The sequence below is a fragment of the Arvicanthis niloticus genome, chromosome 6, assembly GCF_011762505.2.
Source record: "Arvicanthis niloticus isolate mArvNil1 chromosome 6, mArvNil1.pat.X, whole genome shotgun sequence".
Lineage (NCBI taxonomy): Eukaryota > Metazoa > Chordata > Mammalia > Rodentia > Muridae > Arvicanthis > Arvicanthis niloticus.
The window spans coordinates 24,146,125-24,161,931 of NC_047663.1; the positions used below are offsets into that span (position 1 = coordinate 24,146,125).

Sequence of the window (15,807 nt, forward strand, 5' to 3'; positions counted from 1 at the left end):
AATAATGTCGGTACTCCTGTGTGACATGACTCCTGAGGCATGTCCCTCCGTTAACACAGGAAGGAGGTGACTGCTACTGTGAGAGACGGCTCACTCATTCGAGCTGGAAAAAGCTCGTCAACTACTAGGTAGGGTACCAAAATAGGGCCAAATAAAAACTCAGGACATTCTTCCAGGGATCTTGTGGAAGGATAAGAAACTGCCCTTGCCACAAGTGGGGTGCTACTCCATGTACAGTCAGGCCAGTGGCTTCTGATTGGCGTTAAGTCCCTACCTGGCTTCAAGTATTATGGATGAGATTGTTTGAGAGTCTCTGGATGCAAGGTAACTGATGAATGTCCCTGAGTTGTTCAAAGGCCATCCCCACTGCTGCTATCTGCAATGAAAAATAAGAAGCTACATTAGGTACAAGACAAGCGACCAGAACAAAGAAAGTCTTTGGTCATGCATGGGAGATTATAGTGTTGGCAGCTACCAGTAACAGTATGATGGTTGCTGCTTCTCCAATTCTCTTTAACCTGAATTCCCCCAAAGTGGCAAATGAATCTTAAGAATTCTTCCAGAGAAGAGCAGACCAGATTCCTACCTCCAAAGAACTAGCTCCCAGGATAAGTGAAAACCATGGCCACGGTCAGAAAATTTAATAGAATAAAAGCTGTGAAACAGAAATACTATAAAGGCAATGTGTGTTAGCACTAACACAAGGCTAATGCAAGGTTCTAACATGGAGGAGGCAACATGACTTTAGACCAGACCACCAGCTTGGATTTGAGGTTCTCTTGCTCATCAAAGGTTCTTTAAGGAGGAGTTCTGAGGCAGAAAACGGCCTTAATTATGAAACAGGTTTGCAGTAGATTTGTTACAATTTGGGTAAGTAGGTTTATCATGCGTTTCCTCTGCAGGAACAAAGTCTCTGCATGGAGATCAACCCCCTATTCCTCTATTCTTTCAACTCTAGTGCAATGGACTAACTACAAAGGATACACAGTGGGAGCTGCACCTTTGTTATCCACAGACAATACCCAGTTGGCAGATCCCCTAACACAAAACATAACGATCTCCAAGTTGCTCAGTGTTTTGCTGTTTTCTTCAGCATTTCCTTTTTTGCTACTAACAGGCTCCCAATTTTTTATGTCCAGAGAAAGCAAGCATAAGAACGTGCAGCCAACCTAGCTCCAGGATGAGATAACTTGTAGTACCTGTCTCATAGGCTAGCCCCATCTGATAAGCTTATCTTCGGTTCTGACCACTGTGCAACACTTTTTCTTATGTACAACCCAAGAACACCAAATACTGCTTCCCCTAGCCCCACAGATAGAAGAAAGGCAGAAGGTCCTCACCAACCCTCTTGAATCCTGAAATTCCGTATCCCATTCAGTGATATTCTCTCCAGCCTTGCCTCAAACTGCTGTCTCTCTCTATTTGGATTCTTTCTGACATACTTTATTATAAGGACAAAGAGCCTAAGCTGAGATTTAGTATTAATTTTTCACATTGCCTCTGAGAAAGTTTTCCTAATATCAGTCTCTCAGTTTGGCGCTAAGGGTTCTTTGAAAAGTTAGAGTAATTCTAAGGGCATTAGGATCTTTGGCCATGGCTACCACTTTCTTCCCAACAAATTAGTTATATCTTTAAAAATGTATAAAATTTGTATGACATTCTTTTTAAAAAATCACATTATTTATTATATGTGTATGTGAGGGGTGCCTGTGCCAGTGTGTTTGTGGAGGTCAGAGGACAACTTGCAAGTGTTGGTTCTCTCCTTCCATTATGCAGGGCCTAAGGATGGATCTCAATTTGCTAGGCTAGGCATCTTTACAAGCCGAGCTATGTAACTGGCCCTGAATGAGTCTAATTTCTTGAAGACAGGGTCTCACTATGTAGCACTGGCCGACCTAAATATCTGCTTGTCTCTACCTACTGATTCCAGGGGTTAAAGGTGTATGTTACCACACTTGGTAACTAAGAAATTATTCTTGAATAATACATAATATGGTTTCATACTAATAACTTTAAACCTACTTTTCCTCCTCAATTTCTGTCTCTCCCCCTTCAGAATCTGGCTTTTTTTTTTTTTTCCTTCTTAAAGTAGCCTTGGGTTATAAGGAACGGGCACTCTAAAAGTTGAGGGCTTCATACTTATTCATGTAGATTACTATTTTGCCTCTGGAGTTAGTCCTAGGTAGCTCAACAGTCCTGTATGATTGGATGACTTAGTGTCCTTCTTTAAGCCTCAGTATCTTGCTCTAAAGAGAGGCTGGATTACATGACCTCTCTTCTAGCTCTGGAAAGTTGTGATTCTGTAAGGTGCAAGACCCAAATGTTCCTCCCTCCCCTGTGATATTCGGGCCTGGCACCCTTCTCCATGCCACTGTAGAAAGCAGTGCCCCTGTAGTTTGTGCCTTTCTAGAACGCTAAAGTGACGAAAGTGGCAAGTGAGTTCTTCTAAATGCTAAGCCTTTCCTCCTAAGAGGAAAAGTTTAGAAAGGGATCTAATTCTTATCTTGACAAAGCAGGCAGACTGTCTCTCTGAATCCTCAGATTGCCATACTGAACACACACTTGACTGTGCCCTAGGGAACCCTATATAGGAAACCCATATACGTAGTGGCTGCTAGTCCAACACAACTGCATACAGATGGGAAGGATATGTAAATACACCCTTAGCAGAGACATAAATACCAAATCCCACACATTCCTGTTTTCTCCTACTTTGGGCCTGTACATGACAAGAAACCTCAGTAAGAGGGGACAGGGCATCCCAGTCCTCTTTCTCCCCAAAGTAAGAAAGAGAAAGACAGTGAGACAAGAGCTACTTGGCTTCCTATAAATTGTTTTGTCCTTCCTCACAGCTGCAATCAGAAGCTAAGGACTCCCGCAGGCCTTGTTCTGATCTGCTGCAGGCGATGGAAGGGTTTTTGAAACGGAGAGGACTTGGCTGCAGCCCCGATTCAGCTGCCGTTGGGGCTGGCTAATGGGCTCATTCGGAAAGACCCCTGCCTGCTGCACTAAAGAGTCCCCCGCCGACCCCCTCCCCAGTCCCAACCCAATTAATAAATGGGGGCTCCCACTTTATGGCTCTGAGAGCAGGAACCAGATATACAAATGAGCCCTGGGGAGGAACAGAAAAAGGCCTTCCAAGAATCAAGCCAGAGGATTGTGCTTCCACAGGCACACACTGCCACAGGCTAGTCATTTCCCATTTTAAAAGCATAAAATGGCAAGAAACAAAAGACAAAAAAAAAAAAAAAAAAAAAAAAACCAAAACAACAACAACAACAACAAAAACCCGACCAACTAAAAATCACCTCTATATTCTTTCCCAGATAAAGCTAGCAGTTTTGAGTCTTTGCTATATCCCAGGATCAGACTTTCTTGCTTGGGACAGGTACTGGGGGTATATGGACACAATGCATACTCCAGTCTTCCTTTGGTAGGACCCGCTCCTGTCTTCTTCAACATTGGACAAAGGTACATTGCATGCGGCTAACAAGCACCTGCTTCTTAAAAATAAAGCCTCCACCTCTCACCTAACTTTCACCATTAGCCCAACTGTGTCCTGGGATCTTCATCTGGAAATAATCTTTTAACCTCCCCAACCACACCCCCATTCACACCCGTGCTGTCAGCAAGCCTAACTCACCTCCTTTCTCTGGACTCCCCTGGTCTCACACTAGTGACAGTCTTTTTTGCCTTAAGTCTGGGCAAGAACAGCATCCTAGCGAATTGTTTCCTTGGCCCAGGAAAGTCACAAAGGGCTTCGGCATCATTTTTAGCCACTTCCATTGCTCTCCATTACTATTAACAAACCAACTTTCAAATCCTAATTCAGGTCACTAAGATTGGTTCTCCAACTTCATTTCTTAATATACCTTTCCTTTTCCATTCTAGCCAAGTCAGCTGACAGTCCTGTGCTCAGAACACACACGTGCAGTCCTCTCTACGTCTCCTCCTGTTTTAGGCTCACGATGCTAATGAGCATTTTTTTTTTTAATGGGGCACAGCACCCATCTTCTCTCTCCCAAAAGTCAGAGAGAGAGAGAGGAGAGAGAGAGAGAGAGAGAGAGAGAGAGAGAGAGAGAGAGAGAGAGAGAGAGGAGATACTTGGATTCCTGAAAATCATGTGAGGCTGTGTATTGTGTTCTTCTATCTTTACTTTCAGAGTCATTCTGATTAACTCAGCCTTTTCTGGTTATTTCTTTGCTTTGACTTCTTGTTGGGGTTACACTATTTCATAACCTGCATATCCATGTACAGACTTAGAAAATACAGATTCTTAAGTCAGCACATGCCCATAAACTCCAAACTCTCAAAGCAAAATTAAGGCCATCCTGGATTACAGATGACCTTATTACAATCTGGGTGACACAGTAAGACTGTCTCAAACAAAAAAAGCACAGAAGACTAAACAAAAAATATCCACTTCCCATATCTCAGCCAAGTGTAAGACTCATCTCTCTCACTAGGCCTAGAAGCTTCCTAACCTGACCTCTCCTCAGTGTTCTCGCTTGTCCTGAGTGTAGGACATGACTTAACTAAGGATACTGCAGCTCCTCAATGAAGGTGTTCTCAGCATAATTCTCTGGATATAATATCCTATTCTGAAAATAGGATATGTCACCTGTTCCAAAGAACACCAAGTCTTTCCAAAATTACAAATTCAGGCAAGGTGGTGGTGGCACACACTTAATCTCAGCATTTGGGAGGCAGAGACAGGTAAATCTCAAAGTTTCAGGCTAGCCTGGTCTACACAGTTCCAGGACAGCCAGGGCTACACAGAAACCCTGTCTCAAAAAACCAAGTAGTAATTTTTTAAAAATTACAAAATCAGTTTTGATTTCAAAGATTTAAAAACAAAAATAAGGGATGGAGAGATGGCTCAGTAGTTAAGAGCACTGGCTGCTCTTCCAGAAGACCGGGATTTGATTCCCAGTAGCCACAAGATAGCACAAAACTGTACCTCCAGTTCCAGGGGATCTGATGCCCTCTGTCGGCCACACAGCAGGCAGTGAGCACCCCACTACACAAGTGGTACATACATACATGTAGGCAAAATACTCATACATACATTTAAAAAAAATATCTCCTAGACCTAGGCCCAATTCCCAGCACCCACATGGCAGCTCAAACTGTAACTCCAGTTTCAGGTGATCCAACACCCTCACTCATACAGACATACCTGTAGACACCAATGCACATAAAATAAAAAATTAATAAAAACAAATTACCTCCTTGGTTCATAGTATTTAAACAGTTTCTTTAAGGACACCTTAAAAATGAAAACTCATTACATTAAAAAAAACAACAACAACAACAACAAAAACACCTCAGGGTGTGGTGTTGCCCCTCATTAATCCCAGCATCTAGCAGGCATATTTCCATGTTAGTCCTGGGACAACTAGAGCTACATAGTGAGATCCTGTCTCAAAACAAAAACAACAACAACAAAAACTAAAAAAAAAAAAAAAAAAAACCCACACCCCCAAAACAAAAACAAAAAAACAGAACCAAAAAGGATCACTGATACCCCAGACTGGCCTTGAACTCACTATGAGTCTGAGGATGGCCTTAAACTCCTGACTCTTCTGCCTCTGCTTTCCAAATCTGGGATTAAAAACAAGTTTAACTACCATGTTTAGGTCCTATTTCCTACTACAGCTAAAGTTAATCCTGTATTCCCAGACAATAATCTGGATTTCTAGAATGAAAATTAATTCCGATGCCTCTGACCATCATTTTAGAATAGTTATGTGCTCCTTTAATTCTCCAGTGATTATTCCCTTAGCCTAACCACATCCTAAAATGCTTATTCTTCACTTCCTCCTTGTGGCTAGAAAGGAAAAAGTAATATACCATTCTCCTTATCTCTTATATATAGCTTACAATCTTCAAAGAGATTTGCCTTTAATTCCTTCTAACTTTTGGCTTCAAAGTGCCCAAGAATTAAGATACCAAAAGCAGTTGTGTGTGATAGTGCACACCTTTAATCCCAGCACTTGGGATGAAGAGTTCAAGGTCAACCTGGTCAACATTAAGGGTTCCAGGCCAGACAGACTACACAGTGAGTCCCTGCACAGATATACTAAATGCAAAGCACCCAGCACAATGCCTAATGTGTAGTACTAGTAATCTTAACATGAATTCTCTTTTTCTTACTTCTTTCTCCTAACAGGATAAGTTTCTCTGCCTTTCTGGGTCTGTGTTTTCATTTGTCAAAGTTGGCACTGAAATAATCAAGCTTGTAGCTCATTCATTCTGAGGCTCTTAATTCATATATTCTGTTCTTCTACACACTGCTCATCTAAACCAAGGGGAAAATGAACAATTTGAAGGGTTGATCTAAAATACATAAAATCATTTGCAATTTAAAACTTGTATTAGGTGTGGTAGCATATGCCTTCAATCCCAGCACCTGGGAAGCAAAGGCAAGCAAGCTCTGTGAGTTCCAGACCAACCTGATCTACAGCTGGGACTACATAGAGAAACACTGTCACAAAATTAAAAAGAACCAAAGAACCAAAATCAAACAACTAACCAACAACAAAAAAATACAATTTTTTTTTTTACTTTTAGTACGTTACTTCCTTATTACTTGAACTATGTAGACATCATTGCTATGTAAATGTCACATATTAGTTATCTGCTTAATACTTTTCTTTAGAGGACAGGCATGGTGACATGTGTCTTTAATCCCTGCACTCCAGAGGCAGATGTATCTCTGTGAATTTGAAACCAGACTAGTCTATATAGTGAGTTTCAGGGCAGCCAGTTACATGGTGAGACCCTGTCTCAAATAACACAAGTAATGCATTTAATTTTTCTGACTTTCTTTAGGCTCCCTGAAGGAATGTCTTTAAGATAGTCAATAGCTTAATAGCCTTTTAATAGTCTGGGGTTCTAGGCCCATCCTCCGACCCTAAAGGTACTAGTATGACCAAGGGAAACTCTTTATTAACATAACTACCCTCATGGGACCACCCTAAAAATTGTGAAACTCTAAAGCAAACACCCCCTAAATTTTACTAACCCAATCACAATTTTCTCTTCTCACAAACCATTGCCAGGCAGCTGTAGCAGTTTTCCCTTCCTGCCCTATTTCTGCTCCCTCCTTATAGTTTTTATTTTTCTGTTTTCCTTGTTTTTTTCAAACAAGGCCTTTGAATCCTAATAGAAGTTGCAAACACTGGTCTGAAGCAAAAGCTAAAAGTTCCTGAATTAAATTTAAGGGCACCAAGTTCCTAAACACCTGTTAAGTCTTTGAATTCAGCCTGTTGATACATAACTGAATAACTTCAGCAGTGTAGACTGCTGCCTCACAGCACACTCTAATTATGCACCTTGAAGTTCTGAGATAGCCCTTTAAGTAGAGAAAAGATCCTCCAAGATTCAGACTTTGTTCTTCATTTAAGCACTGACTGCTATATTCTATCCTTTAAAAACACTGCTTCAAACAGCCTCTCTCAGGGATAGTTTAGTTCGGATACTTTGTATACCTTTAAAATAATCAACTAGATAGAATTTACAGCTGCTTTAAGCTGAGACACCAAAATAATTCATTTTATGGAGATGTGGAGAGATGGCTCAGAGGTAAAAAGCATGTCACTCTTCCAGAAGACTTGAGTTCAGTTCCCACTACCCATATCATGTGGCCCATAACGGCTTATAATCTCAGCTCCAGGGGATCAGATACCCACTTTTGGTGTTCCTGGGCAGGTACCTGCATACAATATGGTGCATATGCACATAGAAAAATAATAAATCTTTTAAAACTCCATTTATTTCCAAGTCCTAAGGACACATCTATCTAAGTGAACATTATACCTATAAGGAAGTATGCTGAAACTGTGGAGTGAAGAATAGGAAAGCTTCACCAACAATTATTCATCTAAAGATTATGAAAGACTAACTCCACATCAGTCTTCCTCAGTATTGAATGACTAATTTTTGAAGTAAGAGATATGAAAGCAACTTAGTGGTCAAAACACTTTGACACCCACATGATAGCCACCAGAGCATCAAAACAGCCTGTATCTGCTTTCTACTCTATATTATAGCGATCTTTTCAACCTTTATTCCCTATATACATTGTCTGCAAATGAACTTAGAAATGTCACCAGCAGTAGCAACACCCCTGGGATGAGGGAGATGAAGATGTGAAGGTTCAAAGAGTGGAAGTAGTAACACTGAAACATAACACAGAAATTCCCGTTACATCTTGGCAATAACAAAGTATGCTCTTTACCTCCCACTCCAAAAGTTAAATGTCCAGATATGTGTTCTCTGAACTGCCTGTAAAAACCATGAAACTATGAAACACAGGAATACTAAATACCCTGCAAAGTCAAGTCATCAGTAGTTATGGCAGATTTAAACCAGCCTAGTAGGATCCTGAGTGGGACAGAAAAAAGGTGAGGAAAGGAAGCAAGAAAAGGAAAGGATTGGGGAGTGGCAGCTCAGTGAGGAGAGGTAGGATAGATAGCACCAATGATTCCCAAAGGCGTCTTCCAGTCTGGGCTGCAGGAATCTTCTACCTATGCTGAGCAGTCCTATGGCTATACAAACATAGACAATAAAAACCAACTAGTGTCCAGGAATGCTCATTTTACCTGTCAGGCCAACAAAAGACTCAGCAGGCCTGCCCCTCCCTTGAAATAGTAGAATAGTTCTTCACTTAAGGAGCTCCTCATTCTTATTCTACCTAGCCCTTCAGAATTAATAAACTGTGAAAAGAGAAGTCATTCAATAACTTTAAAAAATTCAGTTGGGGTGTGGGGGCAGACTTTTATAACAGAAACCCCAGTTTACCAAGAACATTGTTAACTCACTATAGGAACTAGCCTTTTAAAATTAAGGTGTGTATCTGGGAAAAGAGTATTAAACAAATCTGGTTACTGAAAAGGCTTTCTATAAGGAACTGGCTTTGTGTATGAAGAGAAAAAAAAATTAGGCTAGATAAGTCCTCAGTCTTTAGACTCAGGCTTAAGACAGCCATTGTTATAAAGTGGCAACAGTACTTACTCTCTGGTGGCTTGAAATTCCTACCTAGTCACAAACATGCAATGCATAATGACCTAAAAACAAATTCATTGTCTTTGGAGAAACCAGGTCCAAGATTCATGGAACTGGAAAAATCTTGAGCTCTCCATTACACTTTAGGGTAAAAAAGATCATGATTTTGCTCACAGGCAGGGGACACCAAAAATGGAGAATTTAGTTCAGGTCAGCAACCTGCAGCAGTAGCTTTTTAAGCCTTCACTTTCCATGTCCTGGGTAATCCTTAGGCTTATAACCTGCCCAGCCCATATACAAACTTCAGGCATTTTTCCTTTCTCCTGACAGGTTTTATTTGCCTTCTTGCTTGCTAGACTGCAGTACACATTGCCAAGGACTCCTTAGTGTTTTAAGCCATAAAAGAAACTAAAAACAATTTTCCCCTCTGGTAGAGTTGGAAAAGATTTTAGGAATACCACACACTTTAAACAACTCTGCTTCACTTCTTGGCTTAGTATTGTGTTAGGAAATCCCAAAGGGAGCTGGATACATTAATCCCCATGCTGACCCTCCTCTGTAACATTGTGGAAACCAGACTGGGTGGAATGCTGGAAACCTGGTTTTAGAGTAGCCTTTGGGTCTAAATAGCTTCGTACCAACTTCTTTTGATGACTGTTGAGCTCAAACCCACTTACCTCTCCTGCCAGGAGGAGTCAGTCAGGGTACATGAAGCTCAACTCTTGATGGCTTCACACTACCATCCATTCACTACTTTTTAAAAAATCATGTATTCTCATGGATTTCTCTAACTCAATTTTTAATTCTCTACTTCCCACTCTAGTGTTTTCAAGTACCTCTTCAAATCCTGAGAAAATTTCTTTTGATAGTTTATGAGTCTATAGCATTTCTGAAATAGAGAACCCATAAGATAAAGGAAAAAATGTCCTTCATACATGATTAGATATGCTCAAGGGGTACAGAAATTAGAAGTAAATGCAATGCAGCAAAAGTGGTATATTAACAGGAAATATTTAATTTTCCAATCTCCACTTTCCATCTTTATAAACTGAAAGAAAAAATTTAATATATTACAAAATATCTGTACATAGACAAGGTACACCCAATGGGGGTCAAAAACAAGAGAGAGAAAGGAATACAGTGTCAGAAACCTATAAATCAGGAAGAATGAGGTGGCAACTGACACTTTCCCAATGCACCATTCTCTCTCAAAACCTGCTGGTAACCACTTTAGCACTGTACTTATATATGCATATTACACACACACACACACACACACACACACACACACACACACACACACGTTGGGTGATGCTTATAGTATAAGCTAACAAAAAAAAAAAAAATCCTACATACTAATTTGTGCTGACCGCCCTGGTTTTGAATACATATTATGTGATGTTATTTGAGAATCCTCATCCCTATAGACAGATGAAAAAACTAAAGAAACTGGGTTAAGCAAATCTGCTTTTAAAACCACATTAAAAAAAAAAAAAAAAAAAAAAAAAAAAAAAAAAAAAGATCATGGTCAAGCCAGTTTTGCTTCTTATTCATGAACAGAATCAGATTTCAAATCTGTTCAAAATAATGTATTACAATAGTTAAAACTCAAACCACTTTTGAATGGAATTAATCCGATTTCTACTTTTTAGGTTGAAAATTAAGCCAAATGTTTACTTCCAATATAGCTCAAAAAATGACCAAATACCTTTTCGTCCTCCACAAAGATTTCAGGATATATAAATGAGTTTTTTCTCTGCTTTCGGAAGTAGTGAAAATCATTATAAAAATATTTTGTAAAGGCTAGACTCCCAAAATGGGGTGGTGCATAATGGGATCATACATACAAATACACACATTCACATACACTTATTCCCCTTCCCTTGTGGGGATAGGGGAATAGAAGTTTACATAAATTATTTAGACTATTTGGCATAATTAAAAATATAGTGTGACAGACGGGAAGGGAAAACATTATTGGTGACTGTTGATAACCAAAATACAATGAAAATATAGAGAGAAATTTATTCCTATTTGATGGGAAAACAATTCTTTTCACTGAACAGATACTTGAAGTATCCTAGCTCAGTTTCTTTAATCAAAAATAGGAGACTGGGGCCCAATACCTTACATTAAAATATTCTAAAATAAGGCCCACGTCTGAGGACTAGTCAGGAGACTGAAGGTACAGGTAAACCTTAATGCAGTCTATGGATAGCATGTCAGTGTGCCTAGGATATTTAACCAGACATCCTGGCATAAAAAGGCTATCAAAGCCAAATGGCTAGAAGGTTCACTTACTATTAGTGTTTGGCTTATGACAAAGCCAGACCAAAACCAGAAAATAAAAATATACATACTGGTATCTATATTGGTTAAAAAGGGAAAAATAACTTTTTATGTAGCTGAAGAGGGTTCTTTCACCTCTAAATTTTTAAAATATACCTTTCTAAATATAGTTTTAACATAAGAACTTGGTACTGAAACATGAAATTTTACTTGAGTTTCTGAAAACTATTCTTCGAGATGGTGAAGTATGTTGTTTGCCTTTGTAAAAGGGAGCTTAACCTAACATTTCACAAACCCTAAATCTGTGCAGATCAATTATATGACATAAATCTGTTTTTAAAATACTCCAGATGCTGATACCCAGAAATGAAAGCCATGAGAAGCCTCTCACGTTATCCCATTCTGAAATCCTTCCTCTCGTCCATTTCCTGTTCTCCAAAGGCAAAGTTCTTGTCAGGAAGTCATACCTTACACCCTTTACCACAATCAAAAATGACCCCTGTAAGAAATGGTTGGATGTACATGCTGAGACATATACTTATCAATACTGTTCTTTCTCATAGACCTTGTTTAAAATTTCTTCTTTAAAGGTATCATAAATTGATAAATCTTCAGATATATACCCTAAACTAGGTTATGTGTCCATGTATTTTCAGGATTTTCCTCTGATAATATCACAAGGCTCTGTTTTAAAGGTTTTTCTTTTTTTAACACAAAAATATTCATGTAAACAACATGCTTACTGATCTTATTACCCCTCTAGGTATGGTGGTATCATTTCTAACCACAGCTCAGCAGCAATGTCCTATGCTGTCCATTTACAAATCAACTTCCCCATCAGAACGTGGCTTAAAAAAACAAAAACAAAATTTAGAATTGAAGAGTTACAGAGAACAATGTAGGAGTTTGAATTTCCTTTCCTTTATTAAAAAAAAAGAAAATAAAGAAAAAAGGAAAAAAAGGAAGAAAGAAAAGGGAAAAGTATTATTTCAGGTTCTTGGGCATCTCTACTATGTATTTTTTTTCCCAAACAAATGCCTCAAAAAGATACAAAAAGAGAAACTAATAGGGGTGAACACACAAGGGAGGAGGAAAAAGAAAAGAGGGGGAGAGGGAGAGGGGGAAAGAGTAAACAAACAAACAATCAAAGACTGGGTGAAGTCTACCTGCTTGCCCATGAATGCCTGTCTATAGCCTGCTGTATATGCAGGAAGAGAGACTTAACTTTTGTCAAAACTGAGCGAACTTAAGGATAATTTATTTGGAAAAAGGCATGTACAAGATGCTCAACAGGGGTAAAGGGAGTGCTCACTGAAGGAAAAATTATGAGATGGTAGAGAGGAAGGAAACATTTAAGCCAGCCAGTCCACTGTTACCCTTCTAGCAAAGGCCTAAGAGGAGCTCAGACCTTGTGAATACTATTCTCTTTGAAGGGTGATGGGGGAGTTTGGGGTGGGAAGCTAAATAAAAATTCAAAAGAAACTATATATATACACACACACACATACACACACAAGAAAATAAAATAATAAACTTTTAAAGATCAAAGCCTCTCCAGAGCCATCTCAAAACAAAATAGTTCTCTCCTGCTCAGTGCAGGCAATGAGCTAATGCAACAGCTAGTTTTCAATTGTATGTGTCTTTGTCTCTATACTTTCTACTGCAGCTCCTACACAGAGCAGAAGTAAATATTCTGGCTATTGCCCATTTTGGAAGAACTGGTGCCAACATCGTTGACTCGCCTGCTAGCAGCAAGTGAGCAAGGAAAACAACAGACAGCATTGTAGTAGCCAAATGCAGATGATTACCTTGCTCTGGCAAGGGATTTCATTAAAGGTTCAGAGAACTAGATGGGAAGATGAATAGGGAAGGAATCTTTCAGGGCATTTGATGTCTCTGTGTTAATAAGGAACTCCTCTCCCTCTTCCCCCTCGTGGTGGGACTCTTGCAGCCCCCCGGTAGGGTTTTCCATAAGACTGAGCTGGGCCCCCCCACTGAAGGGTTGTTCCTGAGCTGTTGGCCCCAGTGGTTCCTGGTCCCAGCTCCCCATAGTTTTGCAATTTGGTCTCTGCATGTACCACAGAGTTGCTATTTCCCTCAGACTTCAGGAATGGTTGCCCAACCACTGAGTGTAATGCTAAGGGAACCCTGGTAAAACGGAGATCCTGGTCCCCTGGGAACTGCACTGACCCTGTGCCCTGGTAACTGTTGGACTCCCCAAGATGGCTCACAGAGCCTGAGAAGGTCCTGTTCTTCACCAGGGTCTGAACCAAAGATTCTGTCAAGGCTGGACCAGAACTGCGTTCATCAGTGTCAGTGGCACTGAACCCTGTTTCAGGCCCATCAGTGTTTCCGTAAGTCCTGTTTGGCTGGGATCGGGTGGAGTACTCCATTGGTCTCAAGGCCTGGTGCTCATGTGGCAGGTGGCCAGGAGGCTCTGCTTCAGGCTGGGATAAAAGTTGCAGCAAGGCGGCTGTCACGGCGGGATTCAACTCCTGGGGGGCGCTGGAAAGATCGCCTTCAACCAGAGGGGGTGGAGGTGGCGGCGGTGGAGGTCCAGGGGGCTCAGGGGGCCTCTTCTCTGGTGGAAGAATGTGAGGAGGACATGCTGTGGAAGGGTTACTTCTTTTAAATACCATCTTAAAAATCACATGTGATTATAAACACAAACACATACTGTCCAACATAAATAAATACTAATACAAGTAACCAGATATATTAAAAGAAAAAAAAAAAAACTTGGGACCAGGAAACCGAAATTTATAAATAAAATAATCAAGTGATTAGAAGTAAAACAGTTGCATTCTGGATATGACGGCTGGCATAAAAAGATGTTATGTTTCAAATGACTGTCCTAAATATTTTTGTTTTGAGATTTTCTTCTTTAAAGAACTGTTCTAATATGCAGATTGTTGGCAACCTCTCCATCCCTTCTGCTGTTAGATCAAAACATTATTGAAAACAAAGCAGAAAGAAAGAAGATGAGAAAGAATAATATATATACACACTCTGTGGTCACATTTCTAGGACATAATCTTTCTGTACAACGTACAAACCTAGCTAACACATTTACATAGCGTTTGATGATAGAAAATTAACCTGAAATACAACAGGAGAAATGCAATCAAGGAAAAAAAAAAACAAAAACAAAAAACTTCTCAACATGTATAAAAGTACATTTTGCTTCTACAAATTAGTCATTTCTATCTATAACCATATCCTTAAAAAAAGTATATTAACCAACCACAGCTTTGTGAACAACTATAATAATTGCAAATACCAAAGTAAACCTATTGTAATTTTCAATTTTGTTTTCTTACCTTCTGCATTTTTTTTTATGCTATGAAAAAGAAAAATTATTCTAGTAGCATTCCACAGAAACGGGACTGTTGATAAAAATGTATTCATCCTTACTGAACTAATACTAAACTCAATTATTACTAAGATCTCTTCCTTGAACCATGTCCCCAGACTTTTGCTTTTTCATTGCTGTCTAAATTTGCCTGAAAATGAATTCTTACCAGGGTAAGATATAAGAGAGAGAAAATGATATGAGTTTGAAGCCATATAAGACTAGTGAAACAAAAACATTGTATCTTCAAGTTTGATGTTTTGGTCTTACCTTACAAATGACCAATTTTTTTTCCTTATGGGAACATTTTAAAACATTTTCTTGTATTTTGTTAGTTTTTGTGATGTAATGCCATTACTTACACAAGCCAGAAACAGTTTTTGGTTACAATTTGGTATTCCTATAGCAGAATTATCTCGCGTATACTTTGTAAAGACAATAGTAATTAAATTTGAACTCCCCAAGTATGCAGATGAAAGCACTCTCAAATCAATATACAAGCTGGGTGGTGGTGGCACAAGCCTATATATAGTCTCAGCACTCAGGAAGCAGAGTCAGGCAGCTATATCTGTGAGTCTGAGGCCAGCCTGCTCTCTACAGAGTGAGTTCCAGGACAGCTAAAGCTATATAGAGAAACCCTATCTCAAAAAAAATGAACAAAAAAACCCCAAGGGGGAAAAAAAAACATTTTAACATTATGCAGTGAAAAATGAGATCAGATGGCATATGAAATAACAAATAAAGGTAAATAGTTTGAGTTTATGCAATTAGGGGCACAAGCCAGCGAGGCAAGGGGAGGCAGGGGGAGGCAGGTTATCAACTTTCAGTTTTGAAACAGAGTAGTCTATTTTATAACACGTAACTCTAAGTTATTTGTTGACTGGCTGGTAAGGTGAGTAGCAGGAAAAAATGAATTTAAGGCAAAAATAAATCAACTACTGAAAATTTACAACTTGGGAGAAAAAATAACCTGAAATGATAAGGTAATCGAACTACAACCATGTACTATATTTAAAAGTCGTTTACTGTTAATACTACTTATCTCTCTTTATAAGGATATCCAAGTACCAATATTAGAAAAAAAAAAAAAAAATCACCAAGTTTTCAATACTGGAAGAAAACAAACAAAAACCAAGTGTCAGTTTAAGCTTACATTC

General features: G+C 39.3%; 1 protein-coding gene across 6 annotated transcripts in view; it reads right to left on the minus strand.

The window, feature by feature from the left end:
• Cdk12 (cyclin dependent kinase 12) overlaps positions 1–15,807 on the minus strand; it is a 78,622-nt gene that overhangs the window by 15,234 nt on the left and 47,581 nt on the right. For 2 of the 6 annotated variants that reach the window (XM_076935843.1, XM_034505756.2), the window contains exons 14-15: positions 13,489–13,906; positions 275–376 (exon numbers count right to left, since the gene is read on the minus strand). In XM_076935843.1, the coding sequence (XP_076791958.1) occupies positions 373–376; positions 13,489–13,906 (422 nt within the window). In that variant the 3' untranslated portion in view covers positions 275–372. Of the gene's footprint in view, positions 1–274; positions 377–10,004; positions 13,907–15,807 lie in introns of those variants that run through there. The other 4 variants (XM_034505754.2, XM_034505753.2, XM_034505757.2 and 1 more) reach the window with 3 other exon arrangements.